Source organism: Giraffa tippelskirchi, chromosome 4 (genome assembly GCF_054371585.1).
Source record: "Giraffa tippelskirchi isolate mGirTip1 chromosome 4, T2T-mGirTip1v1.2.pri, whole genome shotgun sequence".
Taxonomy (NCBI): Eukaryota; Metazoa; Chordata; class Mammalia; order Artiodactyla; family Giraffidae; genus Giraffa; species Giraffa tippelskirchi.
In genome coordinates this window covers 58,780,188-58,794,773 of record NC_137278.1, presented here as the reverse complement: position 1 = coordinate 58,794,773, position 14,586 = coordinate 58,780,188, and the positions used below count along the sequence as shown (strand labels likewise).

At 54.5% G+C, this 14,586-nt stretch overlaps 1 protein-coding gene across 5 annotated transcripts in view; it reads right to left on the bottom strand.

The window, feature by feature from the left end:
• Positions 1-14,586, bottom strand: part of SH3RF3 (SH3 domain containing ring finger 3) — a 157,584-nt gene that overhangs the window by 8,290 nt on the left and 134,708 nt on the right. The window contains exon 9 of one of the 5 annotated variants that reach the window (XM_081593025.1): positions 9,962-11,501. The exons of the other annotated variants lie outside the window; for them this stretch is intronic. Within the exon in view, the coding sequence (XP_081449151.1) occupies positions 11,442-11,501 (60 nt within the window). The 3' untranslated portion in view covers positions 9,962-11,441. Of the gene's footprint in view, positions 1-9,961; positions 11,502-14,586 lie in introns of those variants that run through there. 5 annotated transcript variants of the gene reach the window in all.

Here is a 14,586-nt window from a genome sequence, read left to right as displayed (position 1 = left end):
GTGTGGTGTGAAACAGGTGGCACTCAGTCTGACGTGGAGCCCCTGGTTGGCGATGGCCACCCCAGCGTCCAATTGGGTCATGGGGCTGGTTGGACCCCACAGTGGCCCGATGGGGACTGCTCTTTCCACCCCAGCTGTTGGGGAGTCAGTGGTGCTGAAATCGCCATAAAGCGCACTCAGCAGGGATGTGTGCCTCGAGGTAAGTCAACAACACTTTAGTATGAACAAATCTGAAGTTTTTCTCTACTCCCAGCATTGGTACTGATGGAAAGGATTGGAGCTGATGTCCTGAATGCACACCACAGCTGGCATGGGCAAGCCTCAGCCTGGAGGAGAGCAGGCATGGGGGCAACGTGGCACAGGGCAGCCTTGATTAGCATCCACCAAGAGATGAGTGTGGGACACATTCAGGAGAGCTTTGGTCAGTTAGCCACCAGGGGGCGCCATGCAGCTGGCTTGGAGGTGTTGCCACCCTCCAGGTAGCCGGGTTCCTGAGGCCACCAGGCAGAGGAAGGGATTTCCAGGATGACAGCCTCCTGAGACCAGCAGGGGGCGGGCACCGGCTCAGGTACACAGAGGGTCCCTGGCGCTCACCTGGGGGCTCTGGAAAGGGAGCCAGGCTGGCAACAGACCCCCAAACACTGCAGGGTCTTGGGCAAAAACCCACCGGCTATGAAGTGGTCAAGTGGGATCTGGAGATGAAAACTCTAAAAGTAATCTAACTATATATGTGTGCCTGTGTGAATGTGCGAGCCTCTGCGTGAATGTCTGTGCCTATGTGTGAATGTGTGTGCTTATGTGTGACTGTATCAGTATGTGTATGTATGTATGTGTGCACGTGTGTATGTATCTGTACATTTGCACGTGTAAATGTGTATGCATGTATATGTGCATACGTGTGTATGTGCATATGTGTATCTGTGTGCATGTGTGTGCAAACACACATAAGTGAATAAAATTAAGATCCACGTGATGGGTCCCCAGGGCTGCCAGTGGCCCGGTGGTGCCATCCACAACAGAGGGAGGGGCATCACTGGCTCGGCCTGCACCCCATGGGGCTCAGGGCTGACTGCCATTCCTGCTGCCCTGCTGGGCCAGCCAGGCTCTCAGAGTACAGGGACTGAATTCTGGACACTCACCAGCAAACCCTGGTGGGGCAGTTGGACCACGTGAGCACCAGGGCAGGGACAGGGGCTCCAGGCATGAGCTGGGTTGTTGGTGGCATCATAGCCAGAGAGTCCTGCTGGGTGAGTTAGCCAGGACGTGCATGCCCGGTGGGGAGGGGCCTGCATGAGACCTGCCAGCGACCAGGGGGAGGGGCTCTCGATCCCTGGTGAGGTCTGACTGTGCCCATCACTAGGTCTCACCCAGCTCAGAGCTCTGGCTGCTGCTCTATATAAAACCAAGGCAAAGGAGACACAGGACAGGCCCAGGGCAAGTGGGCAAGGCCTCTTGGAGGTTGCTTGGCGAAGCCACAGCCTTCCCAGGAGAGCAAGTTGCCAGGCCTACCAGCAGGACTGCCAGCCCTGCATCGGGCCCCCACCACCTGCACCTGCCAACTGGGTGGGAAGGGCCACCGTAGGAGTAGGGGCTCAGTGGGCACAGAAGCCATGCCAGGCACAGCAGGCAAAGGAACAGGCGGAGCCAGGCTGTCAAGGTCCACACCTGGGTCAGCACATCAGAGAAGAGCCCAGGGGGACATTAGAAAGACAAACATGTATGCACTCACACACACCTACACACAGACACACACACACACACAACCTGAGATAAAGTCATAGCCTACTAGCAAAGAAGCACCTGGAAACCAGTATTATAAAAGAGATATACATTCATTACAGGAGAACCGTAAAACATCTTAAAAATAATAAAATGACAGCTTCTGTCCCTAGAGAGTTTGTTCCTTAGAACGTTAATACAAAAACTTGGTCAAAGGAAAAAGAAATTTAAAGCTTAAATGAAGAACTGCTGCCAGTTAAAAGTCAATTAAAATTATGGCAAATTATCTCTGAAATTAAAAGAAGTCAAAGAGAACAGAATTTGATTTATAAAATGTGACATTAATTTTTTTAGGGAGTCAATTCATTTAATTAATCGAAGTAAACCTGAGTGCCACGTCTTCGCCGTTTGTTCCTCATTAATCCACGGGGTTAGATGGCCCCACTTCTCTCACACAGATTTACCCTGTGACCTCGCTTCTGCTCACAGGACATTTAAAGCCACTGGTGGGCACACACTGGATGCTGGGCAGGTGTGGTGGGTGGCAACGACATGGACATGGTTTGGTCTGCAAGGCTCAGCCCCGACTCCCTAGGAAAACCTCAACCTGCAGGCCCAAGTGCCCTTGTGGGCAGGGCAGGCTCTTCCCACCACCTCTGAGCACAGGGCACAGACAGAGCCACACACATGCACTCCGCCAGGCACGCCGAAGGACGTTTCCAACAGCTGAGACAGGAGTTCAGGGTCATGGGTCAAGTTCTGATTCAGTCCGTACTCAGTGGCCTGGGGGCATCGCTGCCATCAGGGAAGTGCAGATCTAGTCCCCCAGATGGCTGATGTTGGCTCAGGAGAGCAGGTGCAGAAGGGGCTTGGCGGTACTTCATTTTATTACACACCTTGGCATTTTCTGACTTATTATGTCAAATGTTGTTTCTTCTTAATTTGAGAGGAAACAACAATGAAAGCAGAACTTGTAAAAGTTGCTCTGCACACAGGGTACCAGACATAATGTACCAGAGAGAACTTCTGCTGTTGTTCCGCTGATGGAAAGGGAGGTGGTTTTGGAGGAGTGGGGTTGGGGTGGCCTGAAAGCTGGGCTGGTTGCCAGCCAGCTGGGCAGGTCCAGGTGAAAAGCCAGGAGGTGAGGAGAGGGGTGCGTGGGGCCTGTGAGAAGAGCAACATGGTGGACGACTCCTCGGGGGCCTGGTTGAGAGGCTGGAGTGGCTTGGTGGACATGGGGTGGTACTGGAGGCAGGGGCAGTGGGATCGAGGGGAGCTGGCAGTCTGGATGCAGAATCCCAGCCACTCTCCAACACCAACACTGCCCGTTCCATAACTGCTGGAGCAGGATGAGCGAGGGTGGGGGAGTTTGCTCTTCCTTCACTCTCCAGGAGTTACTGCCTTGCGCCTCAGGGCCTTACTCAGTGTTTGCTGACCCACCGGGTCTCCAGCTAGTGTCCCAAGCACAATCACACATCCAGGGCTGACCCAGCCCAAACCTGCCTCAAGTCCTGGAGCTCCTGGGACTGAGCCCCAACTTCTCCTGCCAGCCTTGGGCCTCCCCCACACCCAGCCCCCAGCACTGTGGGTAACCACACACTGCAACAGCGTCCTGCGTACGCTGCTGTCCTAGAGATACCCCATGTTCAGTGAGGGCCGTGGTGTGATGTGGACCAGCTAGCAGCCTCCATAGCAGGAAACCCGGGTGCTACATTGAGCTCTAGCTCAGCAGGTCTGGGAGGGCAGCTGGATTATCTCCCTGTGCTCCTCGGTTCATCAGAGGAGCAAGTGCTGATATCCCCCACTCCTCACCGTCATAGCCTCCCAGGGCCAGGACTCGGTGGCCCGAACGCCTGGGGTGTGTCAGCACCCTGGGGTGCTGGATTGGACCTTGGTGGTCCCACCTCTGCTGTGTAGCCCATGACGCTGTCATTGCACCAGGTGGTGTCACAAAGGCCAGCACAGGGAAGGAGGCCCTGTGGCCAGGGCTCCGCGAAGGCAGGAGGCCCATGCACAGGTGCCTGCCCTAAGGGCCCCAGGGTGCAAAGCCAGGCTGGGGCCCAACATGAGAGGGTGAGGGCGAGGGCCACACCACCTGGCACTCCTCCCAGCGAGTGCCCCTGGGCCTTGTTTTCTCACCTGTGGAGTGGGGGTGATGACAGTCCCTGCCCCCGAGAGCTGCCTGGGGACTGGATGAAATAAGACATGTCAGACATTTGTCTGCTGTCCCCCACACCCTCTCGTCACCATGGTTACTAGAGCTGGCTGGAGACTGCTTTCTGAGGCCACCAGTCTACCCAGTGACACACGGGTGTCCCTCCACGGCTGCATCTCACTGTCTGGGCATGGAAGTGCCACGCTCAGCCAGAGAAACAGTGCCAGGACCTAGTCTCTTCTAGGACAGCAGTCCTCATGGGATGCGAGTGTGATGCCGTGCTTCCCACAGGCTGTGGTGACACATGTGGTGGAGGGGGCCCCTTCCCTGCGCTGAGCTGTGGGGGCCATGAACAGAGCCAGAACAGGAAGGAGAAGGCCCTTCCGCAACAGGAGTGTCACCTGCTGGGCCGTGAAGGGCCTCATGGCTCTGAACAGAGGTGCCTCCTGGGCTCTGTGAAGCCCCTGGACTTGCCAGGCCAGGTACAGGTAGCTTCTCAAAGCAGGTCACGCTCTTCACCAGGGATAAGAGGCTATGGTTTAATTCAGCTGAGAAATGACGAGGTGAAGGGCGGTGGCTGTGAAGCTCTGACTGGCTGCCCCACGTCCTACGAGGAGAGGCCCCCCGGCTGACAGCGCAGGACTGCTTGGGTGTCAGGCTCCCAGGGTCTGCACATCCCTCCCCTCCAGCAGCCCAAGGCAGACGCTGGCAATGGCCTTCTGCACCCAGGGCTACTCTTGCATCCCAATCGCCCCCACCCTTGGTTCTGCAACCTGGGGGCTTACATGACCAGCTTGGAGCAGCTCTGGGAAGCTGGGGGCTGACAACTCCCATTGCATGGGTCTCCACAGGGGATGAGGAGATGGAGACAGAATGACCCAGAAGCCGTTGGAGAGCCATGGAGAGGGGTGCTGCCCTCCCTGGTGCCAAAATGGGCCAGCTGGGTGGGCCCTAAAAAGGTCACAGGGTTCTTCAGTCACGAGTGAGGGCAGGCCCTCATGGGTCAGAACCGAGGTCCTTCCTGGGCTCTGGGAAGTCCTGAAATTTCCAGGCTGGGTCCCCACTCCGAATGGGCAGGGGCCCCGCACCCACTACCCCAAGGAGCGGCTGGGAGTCTGGCACCCATGGGTCGACTAGTACATATTCTAGGCAGCCAAGCCCCCCTGGACCTGTGTCTGAATACCCGCAGACTCTGAAAACTGCCATCCTGCCAGCCTCAATTTATTCATCCCAAGTGGGAGCCACACCCCAAATCCAGGGTGATGAGTCCAAACAGAGGCAAGGAAGGTTCCTCTAGAAACCCAGGGGAGCCCCACTCAGGACCGCACCTCCCGCATCTCTGTGGACTGACTGGAGCGAGCTGCTCCAGGGGGTGGGGACGCAGCGCCCCCAGGAGGAGAGCTGCTGGGCTGGTGGGATTGGGCTGCACAGACAGTGGTTAGGAGTGAGGGGCCTGCGTGTGTCGCCCCAAGTCCCATCTCTCTGGCATGTGAAGTGAAAGTGAAAGTCATTCAGTCATGTTCGCCTCTTTGTGACCCCGTGGACCATACAGTCTGTGGAATTCTCCAGGCCAGAATACTGGAGTGGGTAGCTGTTCCCTTCCCCAGGGGATCTTCCCAACCCAGGGATCGAACTCAGATCTCCTACACTGCAGGCAGATTCTTTACCATCTGAGCTACCAGGGAAGCCCTTTTATGATTATATATATATGTGTGTATATATATATGTGTGTATATATATATATAATACCATAATCTGTTTATGGTTCTTTTTAAGAATCAGAAGACTCAGGAGGAGCCTCCACTAATGCCGAGAAGCAGGTGGGTAGAGGGCAGCTCCCAGAAGGGGCTTCCCAGGGCGATGGCAGTGAGACCAGGTGTGTGTACAGGGCAGAGCCTGTGGTCTGTCTGTTAAGACGCTGCTCTGTGTCCAGGGTCCCTGCCTGGCCCAGCATTCAGCAAGCACCAGCTTTCCCATCTCCATGTGAAACTCTTTCCTGTTCTATGAGTCCCAGCCCCACCCCTTCCACCACCACCAGCATCCTCCTGTGTCCTGAGCAGAGATGGTGTTCAAGGTGAGGCCTCCCCCATTCTGGTGATTCACTTTTCCTGGGTCTCTCCCACATGCACGTGTTATGAAACTTTGATATCCTCCTATTGATACACCTTATTCAGTTCTTAAATCTCCCAGAAGGTCCCAGAAGGGGAGAGAAACGTCTTCCCCCAACAGGAGACACCCCAGGAGAGAGTGGTCGGGGGGTGAGACAGTGGGCAAGCCCCAGTGGGAGGTGGGGTCCCAAGGCCTCCCAGAGTGGCTCCCTCAGGTTCTCTCTGGGCAGTGGGGCTGTTGGGGAGGGGGTGGTGGGCTGGGCTGGGAGTGCACATCCCTCTTCTCTCCCTGGGAGCGCAGTCCCTCTATCCCTTCCTTGCAGCCCTACTCGCAGCCCATCCTGTCCGCAAACCTCTCCTCTCTGGGCCTTGGTGAGCATTCCTTTCTGGGAGAGCTTGTTTCTCTCTCATCTGCTCTGTCCACTTACATGTCTTCAGGTCTTCAGCCTCTGTATGTTATTTTTTACCCCATCCCCCACATGGACCACCAGTTGAATTTGTGCTGTAACCCAGACCCATGGGCAGTGGTGCCTGCACCGGGGAAGTTCCCACAGGAGCCCGGCTCTGGAGCGGGGCCAGACCAGACCTCTGGGCAGTACCCTTGTCCCCAGGCAAGAAGTCACTGGGCAGAACGCAGTGAGATGAGGGAGGGAGGGTTAAAATGCTGAGCTTTCACTGCATCACAGCTTTCCCTGGACTCAGCATTCTGACCTGCTCCTTTCCCTCCTCACCCTGATGCAGGAAGGCCTGTTAACTCGGCAGAATTTATAGCTCAATACTAATGTCTTTAAGATTGCTTCCGAGGAGGTCAGGCCAGAGGGCAGATTGCAGAGGCGTGAAGCCAGAACAGCCCTCTGGCTCTAGGCTGTGTCTGGGCCGCTCTCGGTTTCCTCCACCAGGACAACCTTGCCTTGAATGTACGTTTCCAATGGGCCTCTGCTTGTTTTCTGTAGAACAAGTGTGAGGCCACCACAAAGTATGAGATTAAATGAAATGCATTCAGATGAAATCTCTGTAAAACCTGGTATCCTCCAGAAAGGGCTCTGGAATGGAACAAGGAAGATCAAACACATCTTTATCTACTCAGGTGTGCCAAATGCAGGTACCTCTGAAAATGTTTTTAAACAAAACAGACAGATAGAAACTACCTCATCCAACCAGAAAAATGGCGGCAGGACAGTCGCCACGGGGGAGGGGCTGTCCCCACGAGAGGGGCTCTGCCAGCGGGATGCAGGAGCTCAGAGGCTCAGGTAGGGATTGAAGCTGTTATTCCACTAGCACTGACAACCAGCCCTGCCAGCTCTCAGGGACACTGGAGTTGTCTTCCTGGACTCAGGTCCTTCTTAGCACAGCGGTTTCCAGGCAATGTCGGGTGACACCACCTGGGCACCAGCTCGGAGCGGCCGGCCTCAGCCCTGCAAATCCCAGATCCTGTCCTGGCTGCTCCTCCCTGAGAAAGGCCTGACTTCGCTCTTCTGCTCCTAAACTCTAAAGAGCTGCCACCACGTGCGCATGCCAACTTGTCATCATCACATTAGAATGATTAGGAAAGGACGGAAATTTGGAAGAACTCAAGGCGTCAGGACCCCAGTGAACTCAGGTCACCAGTGGCCCCTCATGGCTCCTCTCTGAGCTGCTGATCTAACAGGGAGGAAGCGGCTGCCTCGCAGATGGAGGGAGGGCTGCAGAGTCCGCCTCGTGAGCAGTCCTGGCAGGAGGATGTGGGAAAGGCTTAACTAGAGCTAGCTGTTCACGCCAAAGGGCAGGGAGGGCTGCCTATGGGTTGTGGGTGAGTTTATCTTCCACAACTTGACTCCTGGGGCCGTTTCTACTGGGGGTGCCGAAAGCGGAGGCCCTGGACCCTCTCCCAGCGTGTGCCCTGGGGCTGGGACTCAGGCCAGCAGAGAGCAGGGGCACCCATCTCTCCCTGGGATGGAGCTTGTTGTTCTCCAGTCTCACCTCAGCAGCAGTGATTTCTTGCCATCGGCACAGAGGAGCCCTATGAGTGTGCCAACAAACTATGAGTGTCTGGCTGGAAGGCAGACTTCTCTGCACAGGAGGCTTAGGAGCTGCCTGCAGCTCCCCTGCGTGTCTCTCTGCTGCCCCTCGATGGGCCCTGCCTCCGGGTTCCAGGATGCCCTATGGAGCACCGGCTTGTTCAGCTCTGGGGTTGGGTACAAGCCAGGGCTCACCACCGAGTAAGTGCCCACAAAGATTCTGCTGTCAGTGGGTCAAAGAGCACACGGGTGGCTGAGGGCAGCCACCCAGTGTGCAATGAGGAAAAGGGTGAGTTCTGGAAAGCAAGGATTGATGAGGTGCTGCCAGGATTTATGGTCACGGGGGAGCCTGTCTCTGGGGAGAGGGTCCTGTAGGGGTGTGAGTATGTGAGGCACACTGCCAAGGGTTCTGGGTCCTGCAGACCCCCCATCAGACCCCTCCTTTGCTGATGAGCAGAAAAGCTCATTTTCGTTCTGTGATGAGGTCCCTGGACCCTCTGGTGGGGGTGCCGTCAGCCTGCTGAGATGGGCCCTTCCACCCCAGGGGGGCTCTGTTCCACTGACCAGAAGCAGTTCTGGGCTTGCCCGCTGCCAGGACGGGCTGGTGTGACAACTGCCAACAGAAGCGGTGTAACCCAGTCTGTGTCCTTTTCCCACCCTGGCTCTAATGACACTGTTGCAGTGTGAGCTGGCACCTCCTCCCTTTACTTCTCTGCTGTCCCCGGTGCCATGCACCAGACACGCTTGTCCCCCCTACAGCTGCCTGATCTCTGCACTGTGTCACTCTCGGAATCGTCACAAATGAACCTGCTCTGCACACTCATTCCGGAGCCCGTGGGGTATGAGTTTCCCTCTCTCCTAGGAAGACCTCCAGGAGTGAGTGGCTGGGTTCATGTCTCTAGAAACCGCTGGACTCTCTTCCAGAGCACGTGTACCATCTTCTACTAATACTCCCACCAGCAGCGACCGGGAGCGCTCTGCTCAGCCTAACCCTTTAAACACGTAGCTCTGCCTCCCATCTGCACGGAATATGGGCACCCCACCCCCTTTCCCCCCACATACGCAGTAAGGAATAAGGTTTCTACATAAAAACTGGCACAGGTCTTATAGACAAGCCCTAGCCTTGTTTTCCACACAAGTGGCTTTCTCATGTCACGTGACACCCCTCTCTGAATGGGCAGAAAACACGAACATAACTCATGTCCCGGGTGTATGCTCCCAGGGCGACCTCAGCGAGGAGGGTCTCGTGACCCGTCCTGTGGCCACCAGTCAGCTCTTTCCCCAGCCAGTCCTATCAAAGTGACCATGGTGGTAGGGACCGAGGCGACGTGTGGGCTCACTATCACAGGTATCCTCCCACCAGAGCCTCCGGGCTGCGGCCACTGCCGACTGCCCAGTCTGCCAGAGACCAGCACTGAGTCCCCAACACGCCTGCCTTCTGGGCGGTCAGTGCCCTCTGGCGGCAGGCTGATTACACAGGACCACTTCCACCATGGATGGGGCAGCTTTTAGTTCCCACTGAAATAGCCACTTATTCTGGACTTCGCCACATGCAATGCTTCTGCCAAAACTCCTGTCTGTGGACTCAGGGAATACCTTTCCCAGCATCACAATGCTCTACACAGCACTGCTTCTGAAAAAAGCCAAGCGTGACAATGGGCCCCTGCTCGTGGAATTCACTGGTCTCACCCTGCCCCTCACTGTCCACAAGCAGGCAGCCTGACAGGGTGGTGCAGTGACCTCTTGAAGATCCAGTGAGTCTGGATCCAGGAGACCCCTTGGGGCATCTCAGTGTCACAATGCCCTGTGCTCAGGGTCAATGGGAAATGACAACAGCCCACCCAGGCAGGACAGCTAAAGGCCTAGACCCTTCAGCATGGAGCCCTGAGTCCCCAGGTCAGAACCACGGCAGCCGAGCTGCTCGCTGGGGGCAGAGGGGCAACAGAACCGGTGGTAGGAGAGGCAGTTACAGACACGAGGGCTGTGGTTGGCACAGAGATTTCTTTGTTCTGTTAGGAATACAGCCGTGTGTGTACCTATAAAATACCTTTGTTTCTTCACTCTCCCATTCCTCATCACAGAACATCAGCAGTGCTGACTTTATACCTCGGGCTTGCAGTTACAAGACACCATGGAGAAGCACGAACATCATGGAGGACTCAGCATCCCTCCATGGGGGTCAGGTTGTCCCAGTGGCTCGCAGCACAGTGATCTCACATCAGCAGAAGCAAGCCCCTTCGCTTTACTAATAGCAAGCCCCTTCATCTTTACTCGGAGATGATGCTGGGTCAGAGTTGGGGTCAGGGCCCAGCTAACAGGGTGCACTGTGATGGGTGCTTTGTGCAGCAGCTCGGCCAGGCTGCGGGGCCAGTGGTCAGCCCCTCGTCTGGATGCTGTGGGGAAGGTGTGTCTAGACGTGATCAACTCTACAAGCAGGGGCTTCAGGAAAGCAGGCTCCTTGCAGCATGGGCCTTGATGGCCGGGTGGCCGGTGCCAGCGGTCAAGTGCCTAGGGAACAAGCAATGTTTCCTGGGAAAGACCTTCTGCCTCCAGATAGCACCTTGATCCCTGACCTCTCTCAGCCTGTCGGTGCCAAGGTCTTTGGCTTCCAGCCTCCGTGATCATCACAGGACATAGGCCCTAGGCCCTCAGATGAGCATTAACCCAGGCCCTCAGGTACATAAATGCATCTCTCTCTATTCACTCTGCTTCTCTGTGGAACTCTGATTGAACAAACCAATAATGAAGAAAGGCTTTTGTAGTCAGCAGAAGACGCTATTCCCATCTTTTTTTGGTCGCTCAGTCGTGTCTGACTCTTTGTGACCCCATGGATTGCAGCACCCTAGGCTTTCTTCACCATCTTCTGGAGCTTGCTCAAACTCATGTCCATTGAGTCAGTGATGCTATCCAACTATCTCATCCTCCGTCACCCCCTTCTCCTCCTGGCTTCTATCTTTCCCAGCATCAGGATCTTTTCCAATTAGTCAGCTCTTCGGATCATGTGGCCAAAATATTGGAGCTTCAGCTTGAGTATCAGTCCTTCCAGTGAATATTCTGGGTTGATTTCCTTTAGGATTGACTGGTTTAATCTCCTTGCTATCCAAGGGACTCTCAAGAGTCTTCTCTAGCACCACAGTTAGAAAACATCAATTCTTCGGCACTCAGCCTTCTTTATGGTCCAACTCTCACCTCCATACATGACTACTGGAAAAACCATAGCTTTGACTAGACAGACCTTTGTCAGCAAATAAATGTCTCTGCTTTTTAATACGCTGTCTAGGTTTGTCATAGCTTTTCTTCCAAGGAGCAAGCATCTTTTAATTTCATGGCTGCAGTCACCATCTGCAGTGATTTTGGAGCCCAAGAAAGTAAGGTCTGTCAGTGTTTCTATTGTTTCCCCATCTATTTGCCATGAAGTGATGGGACTGGATGGCATGATCTTACTTTTCTGAATGTTGAGTTTTAAGCCAGCTTTTTCACTTTTCCCCATCTTAGCATTAAACGGAAATCTCCGGGACTTGTCTAAGGTGATAAAAAGCAAAGACATTAGAAGACAGTGGATGCAGCCAGAAATGCAGCCACAACTGCTAGTCTTACAAAGAGACCATGAAGTGATAACATTTTCTTTAAATTGACCCATCAGTTCTACTTGAGATATGGTTGGAAAGAGAGTGAATCCTCTAAAAAGATAAATGTGCACTTCATTCCCATGCCACGGGCAAACATGTCTTGTAATTTATTAAGATGTGGCCTGGAAGGAAATACGGAGCTTGTAACAGTCAAGCCTGTCCCCAGAGTGACCTCACCCTGGAGGGAAGTGCAGGTCTGCAGCTCCTGTCTTGTCCCAAGGTGGGGATGCTGCCCCTGCCTCCCAAGATGGGAGGGCACTGCAGTTCCTGAGGGCCACCTGCTGGCCCGGCCTCCTGTGGGCACTACCTTTGGTTTATGGGCTGTGCCCAAGTTTTTCTCTTGAACTGATTCCATCAGCTGAGATTCCCTGGGCATGAAGGACTGGAAAAAAGTCTCCCACGTCTGATGAGGACACGGCAGTCTCAGAAGACAGCACTAGTGGTAGAATTCCATACCAGATAATTCTAGCTGAGGTTGGATCACGTGGGCCCATGGCCCACGGCCACTCGGATGTACTTGGACGTCCACCTTTCGTACCATCAGCCAGCTCTCCTGGCTGCTCTGGGTGTTCAGGTGTCAAATCTCCCCCATCCTGATTAGTTACAGTAACATTTGCCCTCTTGGGAGAGTTACAGAATGGCTATTACAGGTGAGTCACAAATTCTTTTCCATTTGTAGAGTTTATTGCTATTTTAAAAATGAATTTGAGGGACTTTTCTTGTGGTCCAGTGGTTGAGAATCTGCCTGCCAATGCAAGGGACACAGGTTCGATCCCTGGTCCGGGAGGATCCCACATGCTCTGGGGCAATTAAGCCCATTTGCCACAACTACTGAAGCCCGAACACCTAGAAGCCTGTGCTCTGCAATAAGAGAAGTCACAGCAATGAGAAGCCTGAGCACCACAACGAAGAGTAGCCCCTGCTCACTGCAACTAGAGAAAGCCTGAAGCAACAAAGGCCCAGCACAGCAAAAGAAAGAAAAAAAGAAAAACTTCCAACACTTAAAAAAAATGAATTTTGGCTTAATATTTTACAGCAAAAACCCAACTTCTGACCGGAATAGTTTTCTTGGGCGCCATCCATCCTTCAGGCTAAATGTCAGGTGTGAAACTAAGACCTTAAAAACCCCTTTACACCCGTATTTCTTGGTGAACACAGGAAATGGAGCCTCCAGTGTGGAGATGAACAGGTATCGTTTCACAAACAGAATGCCAACTGGCCCAGGTTCATTTCAAGTAGGCAACAACTCTTGGTTTGGCAATGTTAAGTGTCCTTATTCTAAGACTACAAAACCAAATCCCCTTTTAATCTTTCTTCAGGAATAGAAGCTGTGCATCTATATCTAATCCGTAATTCTTATGGGATCTGGGCTTCAGTGAACTGTCAGATACCTAATAATGGTTCCTAATACTTTTGTCCAAATACCTATGCTAAGCATGTATGTAAGGAGATCAAGCCAGTCAGTTCTAAAGGAAATCAACGCTGAATATTCATTGGAAGGACCGATGCTGAAGCTGAAGCTCCAGTTCTTAGGCCACCTGATGTGAAGAGCCAACTCATTGGAAAAGATCCTGATTCTGGGAAAGATTGAAGGCAGGAGAAGGGGATGAAAGAGGATGAGATGGTTGGATGGCATCACTAGCTCAATGGACACGAACCTGAGCAAACTCTGGGAGATTGTGAAGGACAAGGAGGCCTGGTGTGCTGCAGTCTGTGGGGTCACAAAGAGTCGGCCACGACTGAGTGACAGAACAAAGCACGAATGAGCACTTTCTTCTTCCAAACCCCATGGTGGCAGGCACCATGCTGCTACCTCACTGATGCAGGAATCAAGCAGGGGAAGCCCCTGGAGCCCCTAAGGGGGCAGCAACGTGAGCCTCCACCCCTTTCACACGCATCCATTCATCTGGGCCCTCCTTCTTCAAATTCAAGCTCTACTCACTGCATGGTAGTTTTGGCTCCTGCCTGCTCCCCCCCACCCCATACCCTGATGCCCTGGGCACGCAGCAGGAGAAGCTGGCCGACAGGCCCAAGGAGAGGGTGTGGGCACTGGCTGAGCACCAGGGCCTGGCCTTACTCCCAGGGGTTACCAGATGCCTGGCCTCGGCCCCACAGGTATGCATCATGCCCTGAAAGCTCACCAGCACCACAACGAGCTGAGGCGCAGAAGTTGGTGGATTGAGTCTCAGCCCAGGACAAAGGCCAGGGGCCTCAGAGGGAGAACTGGGGATTGGCCAGGCCCTCCTGGGAGAGTGAAGAGGAAAAAAGTCCAAGGCTGCCTCTGAGCTCTCCACAGACTAGAGGCGCCTGTCCTGTCCTACTCAGGATCTGTGACCTACCCTTGTCACCGGGGGAGGGATGCTCTGATGGCACATTCTCTCCAAAAGTAAGTTGCCTGTAAAGCCTCATTGTTCTGACAGCGGGGACGTGTGCTTTCAGGATGGTCTCACTTTCTGCCCGAGGATGATGCATATGCCTCACGCCAGCCCGCCTCCTCCCACTGGGCAGTTCAGCTGTAGGGAGCCGAGGTGAAGGGCTGAGGTCATGGGGCCTCCAGAGGTTTGAGGCAGTCAGCAAAGGGCCCTCTGCCCACCAGGGCACCAACTCCAGTACCGCAGCAGGCAGGACTGCCCAGCATGCATGTCCCAGGGAGGACGCAGGTCTCCATGGCCCATGAGTGGCCGGATGACCGCCGGACTCCTCAGCGACTCATTCGTGGGATGGGCAGGGTTCCTGAAGCCCTTGAGAATGTGCCTCCTGGGCTGTGTGCTCAGTGAGTTTCCTGCATAATTGAGCCCCACTGGGGATGCAGTGCTGATTGAGGGCAGGGCGCCCTGTGTGCGGGCCTGTCCTCCCTGCAGAGGTCAGTGTGATGTTGGGGCCTGCAGGGGATGCCACTCCTGGTGAGGTCAGACCCAGTCCACTCCCCCACTGGGTATGATGTTTGCAGGATACCTCCCCCTGTCCTGCTGGTGGGG